A 13186-nucleotide genomic window follows, 5' to 3' on the forward strand; every position below is an offset into this window, starting at 1 on the left:
ATGAACACACAGCCGAACATACAGACAGCTGAACACGCAGAGAACGTTGACTCAGCATTCACATTTAGCTGGTCAGTTTTTTTAAGCATTTAACATCTTTATCTGATTTAGCTGTTCATATATCAAAACATTCAGATGTTATTACTGTACAACTTTTAGTGTTTTATTTAATTTAAATTTTTATGTTTTATTGAAATTAAACTTAATTTTAACTAGTTTTAGCTTTTAGGCAACATTTTGTTAATTTTAGCTTTTAGCTAATGGTTTTACATTTTAGCTACAACATTACACAATTTATCTTTTAGCTACTGTTGAGCTGGTTCGGAACGTTAGCTACAGTTCGGCTAATTTGAGCTTTTCTCTGTTCTGATCCCTTTAGCTTGTTCTCCTTTTAGCGTCTGTTCGGAACGTTTTAACTTTAAGGGTTTAGCTGAATTCAATAAAGTCCTTCAGAATTTGCATCGTTTTTACAGACAACGCTAAATTTTCTGTTTTTATATTTATTCACTTTTCGGCCTCTCCATCAAACCTGAAGCGGAAAATACCGTAAATTCTGCACCGACTAAAAAGGAATTACCGTAAATATGAGAAAACACATGCAAATGAAAATTAACTGGCAGCATCGTGAGTATTAATGAACATTTGGCCGAAGCTGGCACCAGGAATAACCGAAGAACTAACTGGAAATGCCAGAGCACGGATATCGGCAGGACTTGAGTTCAGATTCTGGATCGGATCGGCCCCAGGAGAACCGGAGCGCAGTGCGAGATGAGGCGGAGGTGAGACGTGGAGGAGGTTGTGTTTGGTGCGAGACCTGTAGGAAGCTCCTCCAATCAGAGGAAACTTTTATTCACATTCAATTCTTCACAGCTGTTCCCTGGCTGAAATTGCTTTTTTTAATGCTTGATTTGAAAGTTAAATCTGAGCTAGAATATTTTTTATATATAAAAAAGGAGGAAATAAAAGGAAAAGAATAATTAATTACTCTTTCTTCAACCGACAAACATTGTCAAAACCTTTTTTAAAGATCATCTCTGACATCCTTTCAGACAGAAAAGCTCCTCTCCTCCTAAAAAGCTTCATTCGAAGCTTCGATCACATCATGAAGGAGAGGCACAGAGTTCGTTTCATCTGCGTGCCGACCTCCTGAAAGAATCAGCGTCTTCATGAAGACGCAACAGAAAGAAGTCAAACAAGAAAAATGATCCCCGTCAGGCTCCAGATGAATCCGTAGGCAACGTGAATTCTCTGGTCGCTAAAGAAAAAACAAGTTGTTGACCACAAAGAGAGATGGAGAGGGAAGGATGATAAAGTAAACAAAAGATAGAGAAAAGGGGGCGGGGCATGTTTGAGGGTCAGTCCAGCACAGTTGCTCAGATTCAAAGTGCTGCAGTGGTCTCCTGTCCTCAGACACACAGTGCTGCACCGTGCTGATAAACGTTCACATAAACTCTGTCACTAGTTTCACTCTTGCGCAGTCTTTAGACTCGGACACAGTTGATGGTTCCAGGTTGCACAGTAATGCGGTCTCGAAGGTTTTGCATTAATCCTCCTTCCTCTCCAGAGCCGTCTGCGTCGCGTGGATCCCGTTGCTGTACACCGGGAACGGCAGCGTCGAGAAAAGGCCCTCGGCTGTGGTGAAAACGTTGGCCGCCGCCGGCATCGGGCCTCCTAATGTGCCGTTACCGCCCGCGGGCGCCGTGGATCCGACGAACGGACCGGCGGCTGCGGCGGCGGTCATGTTCAGCCTGTGGACGTGATGGTAGAGCATCTCCATGGGCGTCTTGGGGTCCAGACCAAACCCCGAGCTGTCCACGAAGTTCATGGCGGCGTTGGGGAGGAGGTTCCCTTGTGCCATTGCCAGAGTGACGTCCGCTGGCGCGTACCTGATGGTCCCAGTCGTGTAGACCCGTGGAGCTGTCGTGCTGCTGGGAGCCAGAGTCCCGGTGACCCGGTGGACCAGCGGGAGAACCACGTTGCTCGCTTGCAAACGCTGGAGAGCTTCAAGATCACCGGAGTACAGCAGTGAGGAAGAGCTGGTTGAGGACGAAGAGGAGGAGGTGGAAGAAGACGAGGAGGTGGTAGGAGTGCCTTGTTGCTTGTCCCGCGGGGAGGCAGAGAGAGGAGGAGACAGGGGGTCGGCGGAGGAGGTGTTGGAAGGAGGAGCTAAACTTGTAGCGCTGGAAGAAGACGATGGCGCAGAGCTTCCATTGTAAGGAGGCTTCCTCCCCCCTCCTGCTCCCCCCTCAGTGCCAGGAGGGGTGAGGACAGAGTCAGGGATGACCACGTGCAGAGACCCCCCCTGCGGCGACGGGAAGGTCTCGAGACCCCCGGGGGCCTGTGGTTTGGAGGTCATGCTGTACGGGGACTCGTTTCTGGAGATCTCTCTGTTGGGGGGGTAGTTCCAAATGCTGCTGTCGTTGTCGAAGTTGATCGGCTCGGCCATTTCCGTCTTGATCTTCAGAACCGAGGACGTTGCTCCTGTGCCGTTTGGGGACTCAGAGGAGGTCAGGAGATGGGCAGAGGAGATGGACGAGGCCTCCGAGGGGTCGGCCGGGGGTGTGAGGTCTTCTGCTGCTGAAGGGCTGAGTGGAACTGACAGACGGAGCCTCCTGCTTCGTGACCCGTCCCACTTTTGCACTTTCCTCCTCTTCCTCCTCTTCTGGAGCGTGCGGCCGGCACTAACACCGTCGCAGTCTTGGACTCCTCCCCCTTCTTCCTCATCCTCTTCGTCCTCCTCATCTTGCTCCTCCTCCTCTGAGGAGGTTTGTGAGTTGTGCAGTTGGAGTTCCTCACCTTCTCCGTAGTGTTCAACTTTAATATGAAGGCCACCCAGATTACCCAGTCCACTGATGGCACCAAGACCCTCTAATCCTCCCAGTCCCGCTAACCTCCCCAGCCTGCCTCCTCCTTCTCCCACCCCTCCCCTGGTGACCTCCTGCTCCTGCTCTCCATCTGAAGGCTCCAGGCTGTCGTCGCTCTCCTGGCTCTCCGGGTTACTGGAGCTGTCTCCTTCTTCGTGCCGCTTCGTCTCCTGTTCGGAGGAGCAGTGGGTCTGCCCGTGCGGCTGCTGGCGTTTGCTGTCCGGGTCCTCGATGTGCTCCACTTGTTGAGCCGACTTCCCCTCAGGCTTTTCGTTGTCTGCCAAGGGAAATTAAAAATACATTAAAATGTTAAAGGGCTATAAATATTCACCCCCTTTTTGCTGTGAAGTCCCAAATTATTACATAAATAGTTAAAATACCACGAGAGAACTGTGTTTTGATCCTCCAGAATCAACACCTGTCAGCTGTGAGCGCTACCGCCACATAACAGACATCATGAAGACCAAGGAACTCTCCACAAAGATCAGAGAAAGGTGTGGGAATGCACAGACCAGGGTGGATTCTAAACATAGCCCAGAACCAGAACCTCCCACAGAGCTCCTTTTATTCCCTTACTGGGAATTAAAAGATGTCACCTCAGCAGACCAGTCCAGAGAGGCTCGTCCTCGAAAACTCACAGGGAAGGACAGAAGGACACAAATCAGAGACACATCCAGGAGGACAAAGATAACCCTAATGAGCTAGAGGATCTGTCCACAGGACCACTAGAAGCTATGCTGGACTTCAGAGGTCCACCTTCCAGCAGGACAACGACCCTGACCTCACCGGTGACGACACACTCCACTGGTTTGAACAGAACCAGGTCCTGGAGCGGTTCAGTCAAACTGAGAGTCTGGATTGTTTTGGACATTCTTGGACACAAGCAGCACTGTCCAACCTGAAGGAGCTGGAGACATTTGGATATAAATAATGGACACAAAGTCCAGGTCAGATGGACCAGGATCATGGAAAAAGACCTGAAGACACTTGATGTTGGAACTTCTGCTAAACGTGGCTCCACAGGGGATGGGGTGTGTGTGTGTGTGTGTGTTAATACTTATGCACTTAGGCCTTAATTTTTTTATTCTATTTCTTGTTTCACTGTAATAATGTTTTGTAAAGTGGTGGTTTTAATTTGTAAACTAAAAATACAAAACCCTGTTTTTAAGAACTTTATGGAGACTCCTTCCTGTCCCCTCGACCTCCACCTTGTCGAGGAAGATGGACGCTCATCTTGGTTCTGGTGGAAGTCTTCCTGTTAAAGGGCAGTTGTGGATTTGAATCTCAGGTGCAACTTTTTTCTTTTTACGGTTCTTTTCACATTTTTTTAATTAAATTAATTTTTTGCGGCTGTGATGATGTCCTCAGCGTCTGTAGCTGTTCAGGCACGTTGATTGTGTCCAGCAAATTACTCTTTAAAGTCTGCCAGCACAAACCAAAGGCAGAGACGGCCCAGCTGGCAGCAGCTCGACTCTAATAGCACCTGGAATATCGACTCATTACTTCTCTGGAGGAAAACTGTCTTCATTAACTGGACTTTCCAAGCAAAACACATTTAGACCAAAAGTTAAGTCCCTAAGTTTATAAAGACATGTAAGAAAGTTGCGTTTAAGATATTTGCCAAATACACCAAATATTTTTAGAGGTCTCTAAAAAGGCTGAATGGGAATTTAGGGTTTGGATTAATGAGCACAGTATGAAGTTTGTAGAAGTAATGCAGATTAATCCTGATCTGACTATCAAAGATTGATCAGATTTTTGTAAAATCATTCTTACAGAAGTAGAAGAGGATATGATGGTTTTGTTTTTAGCATGAAAACTATGAGAGAACTTCAACTGGAAGCAGAGCAGATAATCTACGGTAATCTGCCTCGTAACATCAGGTTTTATAAAGACAACCGGACACCGTACCTCCGTCTACTCTGGATAGATTAGATCCTAACTGAAGGAGGGTCAAAGGGCAGCTGTCTCATTTGAGAACATGCTGAGTTCGAGCACCTTGGGCCTGTTGGACGCCGGCTGCCTCCTGCTGCAGCTGGCAACTCGCTGCAGCCGACAAAATGCCAGAATTACTATCCTCCAGCAAAAATACCAGCTGGCACCGAGTCGCGTCGTGCCAGCGCCGGCTGCAGGGCTTCAAATTATTCTCAAGGTGGAGGTCCTGTGTTGGTTTTAATTCAGTTATAATGTGTATGCTAGGACTCAGCATTGCAGCCACAAATGTTGCCAAATGTATTATTTTATTCCCAACAATTGTGTTTAAATTCAACTTTTGTTTTCACATAGATACATGTTCATGTTAGTGTTTGTATCTGCAGGATGCTGAGCCGATTACAGGCCACATGTGTCAATATTAACTTTATATAAAAACAAGTTTTCAAGCACTAGCTCGTGTGGAAGTGCTTACTTTTATTTTTACAGTTTATTTCACATTTGTATTAATTGTACCTCATCTTCATGGATTTTATTTAACAAGGAGAAGGTTTACGATTGTGTCCCACATGGTGTCCTGATGAGCTACTTTGGGGTTTTGGATCTCCTACTCGGGTCCATTCAGTCCATCTACAATGGGAGTTGTATTTTCTGGTAAGTGTTGGTTGCTCTTTGTCACAGCTGGTAGCACGATGGCGTAGTGGTTAACACTGTAGCCTCACAGCAAGAAGGTCCTGGGTACAGTCCTCCGGTTGGACCTAGGGTCGTTCTGTGTGGAGTTTGCATGTTATCTCCGTGTTTGCGTCGGTTTTCTTCGGACGCTCCGGTTTCTTCCCACAGCTGAAAAACATGTACCGTATTTTCCGCCCTATAAGTCAGTTTTTTGCATAATTTACATGCCCTGCGACTTATAGGCCGAAGCAACATATTTATGGACTTTTCCCATATTTATAAACCAATTTTTGGCTGAGATATGACTGTTTTCATTCATTCTGACTGAAAAAAATAAATTAAAAAATTGAGCAGTACCATTTTCAGCCACTTGATGGCAGCAGAGTAGTAATAGATGCAACGTATATGGTGAAGCGACATATTTATGGATTTTTCCACTTTATTAGACAAACATGGACTGAGAGGTATCTGAATATCTGTCCAAACTGTTGTCTCAATGATCTGGTCCTGGGTAAGTGGCAGAGGTTGGGCAGATGTATCTTTAGGTGTGTGAACATCTGAACGTTTAGATTTCATCATAGAAACAAAAACAGAACAGCAGAAAGTTGCTAATTATGTTCTCATGGCCTCTGACAGTGGACTTGTGTCTATACTTGTCCTGTCAGATAGTGGACTTGGGTCCATGTATTCAATATATTGGTTCTGCTGGAGGTTTCTTCCTGTTAAAGGGAGTTTTTCCTTTCCACTGTCTCCTTTGTGCTTCCTCAGGATGGAAGACTGTGACGATGTGACGATACAACACAATCTGCTGCTTCCTTAGATAGAAAACGTTTACTAATTGTTTTCTTAATGTATTTGAATGTTTTTGTACAGCGCTCTTAGACAACTCTTGTTGTAACTTGTTGCTATAGAAATAAACTGAATATATGTCCTGTTAAGACAGTGGACTCGTGTCCATACTTGTCTTTGCAGAACATATTGGAATAACAGGACAGGCTCTAAAATGGTTTAAATCGTGTTTATTTGATAGATTCCAGTTTGTAAATGTGAATAATGAATCTTCTTCATACACCAAAGTTAGTCATGGTCTTCCTCAGGGCTCAGTGCTTGGACCAATGCTCTTTACTTTATATATGCTTCAAATAGGTAACGTTATTAAACAGAATGGAATAACATTTTATTGTTATGCTGATGATACTTAGAAACCCGATTAATCCAATCAGTTACTTAGATTAGCATGACTTAAAGGCATTAAAACCAGGATGACTTAATTTTCTGCTTTTAAACTCAGACAAGACTGAGATTGTGGTTTTTGGACCCGAGCGTTTTAGGAATAAACTTTAGTCTTTCACTTCCTGTAGATGACATTAATGTGGCCTCCAGTTCTAATGTAAAAATATGTTATTTTTGATCAGAATGTATTTTAACCCCCACATTAAAAAAGTTAGGCCTGTTTTCCTCCATCTGCATAATATCACTAAAGTTATAAATATCTTGTCCAGAAATTATGCAGAAAAACTGATTCATGCATTTATCACATCTAGGCTGGATTATTGTCCTTCAGTCTTTTTTATTTTGTTAAACGTTCAGATGCATCATGTTGGGATTGTTGGTCTCTTTAGCTCAGATGCTTACTGTGTTTGTGAGGTTCAGAGAATTTGTGTTATTTGTGTGTAGTTTTGATGCATTTGATCATGTTGTCATGTAGTGGCTTCACTGCTGGAGAGTTCCCAGTCCCTGCAGCTGTTGGCACTCGGGACCATCCAGCCTGGCACAAGCTGCACACTGGCAACAACTGATAAAATATTTTTGACTTTTATTTTTAGGCAGAAATTCTTCCTGCTGGTTTTACTTTTAACATTTAAACAGTTGTGAGCAAAAACTATGTCATGGGGAAAAAAGCCCAATTTACTGCCTAATATGAAAACCATGAAAAGTGACCAAAAATGACCTATTTTAGCTTATTTTTTAGTTTGTTTCAGCTGTGTTCACGATATTCTGCCTCATTTGTTCATCCGGTTGCTCTTTTGCTCCATCAGACTGAAACCTACCTGAGTTTTCTTTGCAATCGGACTCAGAGTCTGAGCTTTCCGAAGACTCTGACGTTTTCTCTGGCAGGTTTGGCAGCTGAACGATGTCAATGGGTGTGTCTTTATACTCAGGATTACTGCGAAGAAAACACATGGTGGTAGAAATAAAATAAAAGCTGTTTTCTAATTTATTGTTGCAGAAAACTTAAAAATAATTTAGAAGATGAAGTACAGAAGCAAAGATGAAACATGTTACAATCCTAGTTTTAGAACATTTATAATTCAACATATGGAAATTTAGATGCAGAAATAGATTAATCAATATTTATTGTTATTTGATTTATTGTCAAATAAACATTGGGGGGAATGCACATCAAAGACAACATCTAAACAAAGTTCATCTCTGACCTGAGGACGTAGTTGACCCAGACGATGTTCTTCTCATTGGAGTTCTTGGCGTTGATGGCGATGGTGGCGCTGGACTGAATCCAAATGTAGCCGCCATTCTTCTGGATCCACCGGTAATACTTGGTCACACACTGACCTTTATTCATCACTGGGGCAGAAACACACACAGGGAACAATAAAAGGTTTGGTTGTGATCTAAATGCAAGTTTGTCTTTGATATTCTCCACAGATATTTCCCAAACGGACACGTCATTGAGGACTTTCACCAAGACAGGTTTTAGGGCAAACTTGGATGAAGAGCAGAAGAGTTGGACAGAGGCAGAGGAACCGAGATGAAGATGTGACAGAAGAAGAGACAGTCATCATCAGATGTCATGTGACATCTGGCTGAGAGCTGTTCTGCTGCTGCCATCATTAATCACACCAGCACTCACTGCCAGCCTCTGTGTGTGTGTGTGGATGTGTTTGAATTTCTGGGTATATCTCCAATAAATGAGTAACTACATCCTCAAACCTGAAATCATCTTTCCAAAGTGCTAATTTAGTTTAGATGTTAATATTTTCACATCTAAAATGTGTTGTTTATAAATTTATAACAATTATGACAAACAGATGGATAGATGAATAAATCGATAGACAAAGGGATGGATAAAAAGATTGATAATACAAAGATGGATGAATGGACGAATGGTCAGATGGACCAAGGGATGATGGATGGACTGAAAGAAGGACCAGTGGATAGATGAAAAGATGGATGCATGAATGGACAGATGGAAAGATAAATGAATGAATGCAAGGATAAATGGAAGGAAGGTTTGATGGACAGACTGATGGATCGATGAACAGACCAATGGATGGATCAACAAATGAACGGACTGCTAGATGGACCAATGATGGTCAGACCAACAGATGGACAGACAGATGGATGGATGAATAGACAAATAGATGGACGAACATATGAATGTACCGATCAGTGGATGATAGACAGACCAACAGATGAGACAGACCAATGGACGATGGCTGAATGGATGGACTGATGGATGGATGGATAGATAGATGGAATAACAGATGGATGGACCAACAGATGGATGAACTGATGTATGGATGGTCAGTTGGATGGATGGATGGGCGGACCAATGGATGGATGGGCCAACAGATAGATGCATCAATGGACGGACCAATGGAAGGATGGATGGACGGATGATAGACCAACAGATGGATGGAAGGGTGGATGGACAGATGATAGACCAACAGATGGATGGAAGGGTGGATGGACAGATGATAGAACAGTTGTGCTGATGAGTTTTTTTTTCAGCCTGTTGGACTGAACCAGTTTAAACTGGTTTTGTCTGTGTGGTGAGTTGTCAGTTCCCGCCATAAATAGTTGAGTGAATCCCAGTTGTTCACTGGTTTTCCTTCCTTAAAGACCGTTTGGTCGGTCCTGACTGAGCCCTGCAGAGAGAAACAGAACGTGTGACGATGCGACGACATCGTTTGCTTCAAACACGTCTTTCTTCAAGGACAAAACGTCTGATGCACTCCACTGCCTCCCCAGATGTTCCCCCTCACCTGTCTGTAGTAATAATGTGCCAGCTCATCCTGTAGCTTGATCACTGACGTTCTGTTCTTCATAGACACAGACTCTAGATCCACGCTCCACAGTTTACTCAAACTCTCCAAACCCTTTAGAGCAGCAGCAGAACCTCTTCCTGCAGCTGATAGAACATTAGAGCTCCTCCACTAATGGACTGAAAGTCTGAAAACAGACAGCTGAAGCTGCTGCAGTAGCTCCTGTTGCACACCAGGCAGCGCTGTCTCACCTCCCTGTGAAGGTGGACCATCCCCCTCACCCCCTGCTCCACCCGGAGACGGCGCGCCAGTAATAAATTTGGCTAAATTAACTCTAAATGGTTATCTCAAGCAATATGTATTGGCATTAATCAGGAGCTGCTCAAACAGAAACAGTCAGAGACGAGAAGCCAAGGCCACTAAATTCATATCCCGCTTCTCAATTTAATTACGCACACAAATAGGTTTTCCATGACAGAGAAGAAAGAGCGCGAACGCAGGGGGTGATTTATAGAAAAAGAAGGCCAGTAATTAAAAACTATTAGAATCTAATAGCATTGTTTAAGACGACATCCCCAGGGCTGCAGTAATTGACTCTGGTTGGACGGCTGCTCTCGTTTGCTCCTTCGCTCGGGGAGGAAAAAGAACTTGTTTGCATGTTAAGGTAGAGATGCTGAGATCATGTCACCTTGAATGTGACCTTGCTTTGTTTGTACGACAGAGTAAACAACACACACAAACAACGTGATGCCTGTAGGTAGTCCGTCCACAGGAACAACACAGAGATGCAACAATACGTCCACGTCACGGTTCTTAACAACCAGGAAGGAAAGTGCCAAATTCATTTTTTCTTTTTTTAAAAACAGACAACTCGCCCCTGAAGAGCCAGAAACACAAACCACCTTCACAGAGGGGGGTCCAAGGCAGCAGGTCGGAGACAACAAGGTAGGATTTGAAGAGAAGAGGGAAGTTTGTCCTTCCACGTTCGTACATGGAGACGTCGGTCTCCAGCCTGACAATCGTCTTTTTGTTGACCAAAAGAGGTTCTGCTCCGAGAGGAGGAACGGGAACCAAACAACTCTTTTTCAAAAATGTCCATGCTCAATAATCCAGGTATATAATCCAACAATTTTCAGTCAGGTCATCTGGACAGTTTCTTTTTTTTCTTTTTCTGAAACGTTTCACCTTCCATCCAGAAGGCTTCATCAGTCAAGGAAACACACAACACAAAACTGATTCTTCCCCAAACAGCTTACTCCAAAGTGGAACAAACCAGTTATGTTGGTGCTAAGATGGTGTCTTTGGCACGCTCCCTCCTTTGGTGCCGGCCCTCTTCCTCGTCTACAGTCATGTCAAACTGGTTCAAAACTAAAAAAGTCCATGCTCAATAATCCAGGCATTCAATCCAACAATTTTCAGAAAAGAAACTGTCCAGATGACCTGACTGAAAATTGTTGGATCTCTTTTTCAGTTTGTCTGTGCACCAACATTTATTCTAAAATAAATCCACATTGTGTTCCAGTCAGGACCGTAAAAGGTAACAAAGTTAGATCAACTTCAGAAACATATTTCTCTCCTGGGTTAAGAAAAATGTCACAAAAAATGCATGAAATAAAAAAACTGAGCGTTGCTTCAATTTGGCTCGATGCAAAACAAGAAAAAACAATTCAGAGCTGAATAACTTCTCTGAAATGAATATCCAGCACAAATCAGTGAAATACAAAGCTTCTCAACAAAGCGAGTGTTCCTGTAGGAAACTGAATCTTGCACTGATTATTTAGCACAACTTTCTGCCGTACAAAACAAAGACATCACAGCACAGAAATACACCCACACAGGTACATTAGTTTGTTGCTCCAACTTTATGTTTCAAGTAGAAATACACCAAATATTCAATGAATATTGGCCACTTTTTACTAAACCAATCAGCCTGCAGCAGCAAACCCCTATTTTGTTGTTATTTGCTCTTCTACACGGTATTTTAGTGTACAAGTTCTTTTAAGGATTCTTAAACATATGTTTGTTTTTATTAATCAACGATAATGAAAAATGCAAGCAGACAATAAAACAAGCCGTGTCTGGGCCAGCGGCTGCCCTGATTTCTAAAGAGCAACATCAGTTGCAGAGAAGTTCACATCAGTCGGCACGTTCTTACAAAGTAAAAGTACAATACAGACGAGGTACCTCGAAGTGTCGCAGCGTGGTACTTAGTACATGTTTCAGCCTTTCTGTCATACCATAAACATACACTTTTTACCTCCAAGGTACAAATATGACCCTTGTAGTAGACCCAAGTTCCTTTTTTAAAAATACTTTCACATTTTACCGTGCACATGCACCTCTCCTCCGTCTGCCTCAAACATCCGGGATCACTCGTGGAGTTTTCCTCAGCGCAGCTGACGTGAAACAGGCGGACCTTTAAACCTCTGTTCCTCTGAAACAAACGTTCAGGGATGGTTTGTTGGAAACTGTTCAGAAACTCTCGGTTGTGTCTGTTAACGGTAAAATAAAGTGAAATAAAAGGAGTGCCCACTTCTACAACGATCAGCTGTGACTGAGTCATTGTGTGAAGTACCTGCACAAAACACCTGCACCGTTACACCCAGCACACAAACATGCACTGTAGATCCACATCACGCACGCACGCACGCTGGTACAAGTATTAATTTTATGACTCAACTTTAGATCAAGAACTTCAAAATTTAGAACATAAAATATTTATTGATTATTTCTTAATGATGAGTTGATCAGATCTTTGTTAGGGTTGAAAAACAGACGTTTCATCTCAGGAGTTATTTGTGTCTCCACTGAGGACTGGACAGGGACGCATGGATAAAGCAGAGGATCATAAGGACGGACTTCAGAAACGTTGGACGTCTCAGTCTGGTTCTGCAGCGTGAATCTGAAATGACCCGCAGATTGTTGGACAGTTGGACTGTTGGACTGCTGTATCATTGGACTGTTGGACAGATGGACCTTTAGATGTCTGAATCTGGTCCTGCAGTGTGAATCTGAAATGACCCGCAGGCTGATGGACATGTCAGTTCGTCTGCAGTGTCTCTGTGGTGACGACCTACTGAGGGACAAACGAACATAACCTGGTTGACACAAACCTGAGGACAGAGAAAACCTTTGTCCCTGAGACGAAGCATCCTCTCCTCCCGTCTACGTTTTGGACGGCTCTCTGGCTGATGGTTCACTAACGAAGGATGGAGGAGGAGGAGGAGGACGGAGAGGAGAAGAAAGGCAGTGCTGGAGGCTTGCCTGAGGCTGCAGAGGACAGGCCGGTCCATTAAAGGACTTTATTCTCTTTTAACGTGTCCTCACCTCAGAGTCTCAAAGACGCTCCCCTCAGCTCGTCTGAACGATTGTGCTTCTCCGGTTCTGTTGCCTTTTTAATGTGAACGCTGGAAGAGACACGTGCAGGTAAGTTCTGTTGGAATTGTCTTTGTGGGAACAGCGTTTAGTCTATGAGGACACAGAGGGACATGTTGGACATGTCCAGCTGGTTCTGACAGAAAAAGTAGTAGCGTTGGACAAACTGATGAGACGTTTTCACTTTAACCCCGCCTACTTTCATGGAACAATTAACGTTCATGTAAAACTACAACCAAGAACACTGAACCAAGTCCAGACCATCTAAGAACCAAGTCCAGACCACCTCAGAACCAAGTCCAGACCACCTCAGAACCAAGCCCAGACCATCTCAGA

At 43.9% G+C, this 13186-nt stretch overlaps 1 protein-coding gene across 1 annotated transcript in view; it reads right to left on the reverse strand.

Moving 5' to 3' along the window:
• Positions 1-1475: 1475 nt before the first annotated feature.
• LOC119427226 (neuronal PAS domain-containing protein 3) overlaps positions 1476-13186 on the reverse strand; it is a 162415-nt gene continuing 150704 nt past the window's right edge. Inside the window, exons 10-12 of the mRNA XM_037694805.1 lie at positions 7907-8054; positions 7520-7635; positions 1476-3141 (exon numbers count right to left, since the gene is read on the reverse strand). Of these exons, the coding sequence (XP_037550733.1) occupies positions 1544-3141; positions 7520-7635; positions 7907-8054 (1862 nt within the window). The 3' untranslated portion in view covers positions 1476-1543. The remainder of the gene's footprint in view (positions 3142-7519; positions 7636-7906; positions 8055-13186) is intronic.

The sequence above is a fragment of the Nematolebias whitei genome, chromosome 21, assembly GCF_014905685.2.
Source record: "Nematolebias whitei isolate Nwh7 chromosome 21, NemWhi1, whole genome shotgun sequence".
NCBI lineage: Eukaryota > Metazoa > Chordata > Actinopteri > Cyprinodontiformes > Rivulidae > Nematolebias > Nematolebias whitei.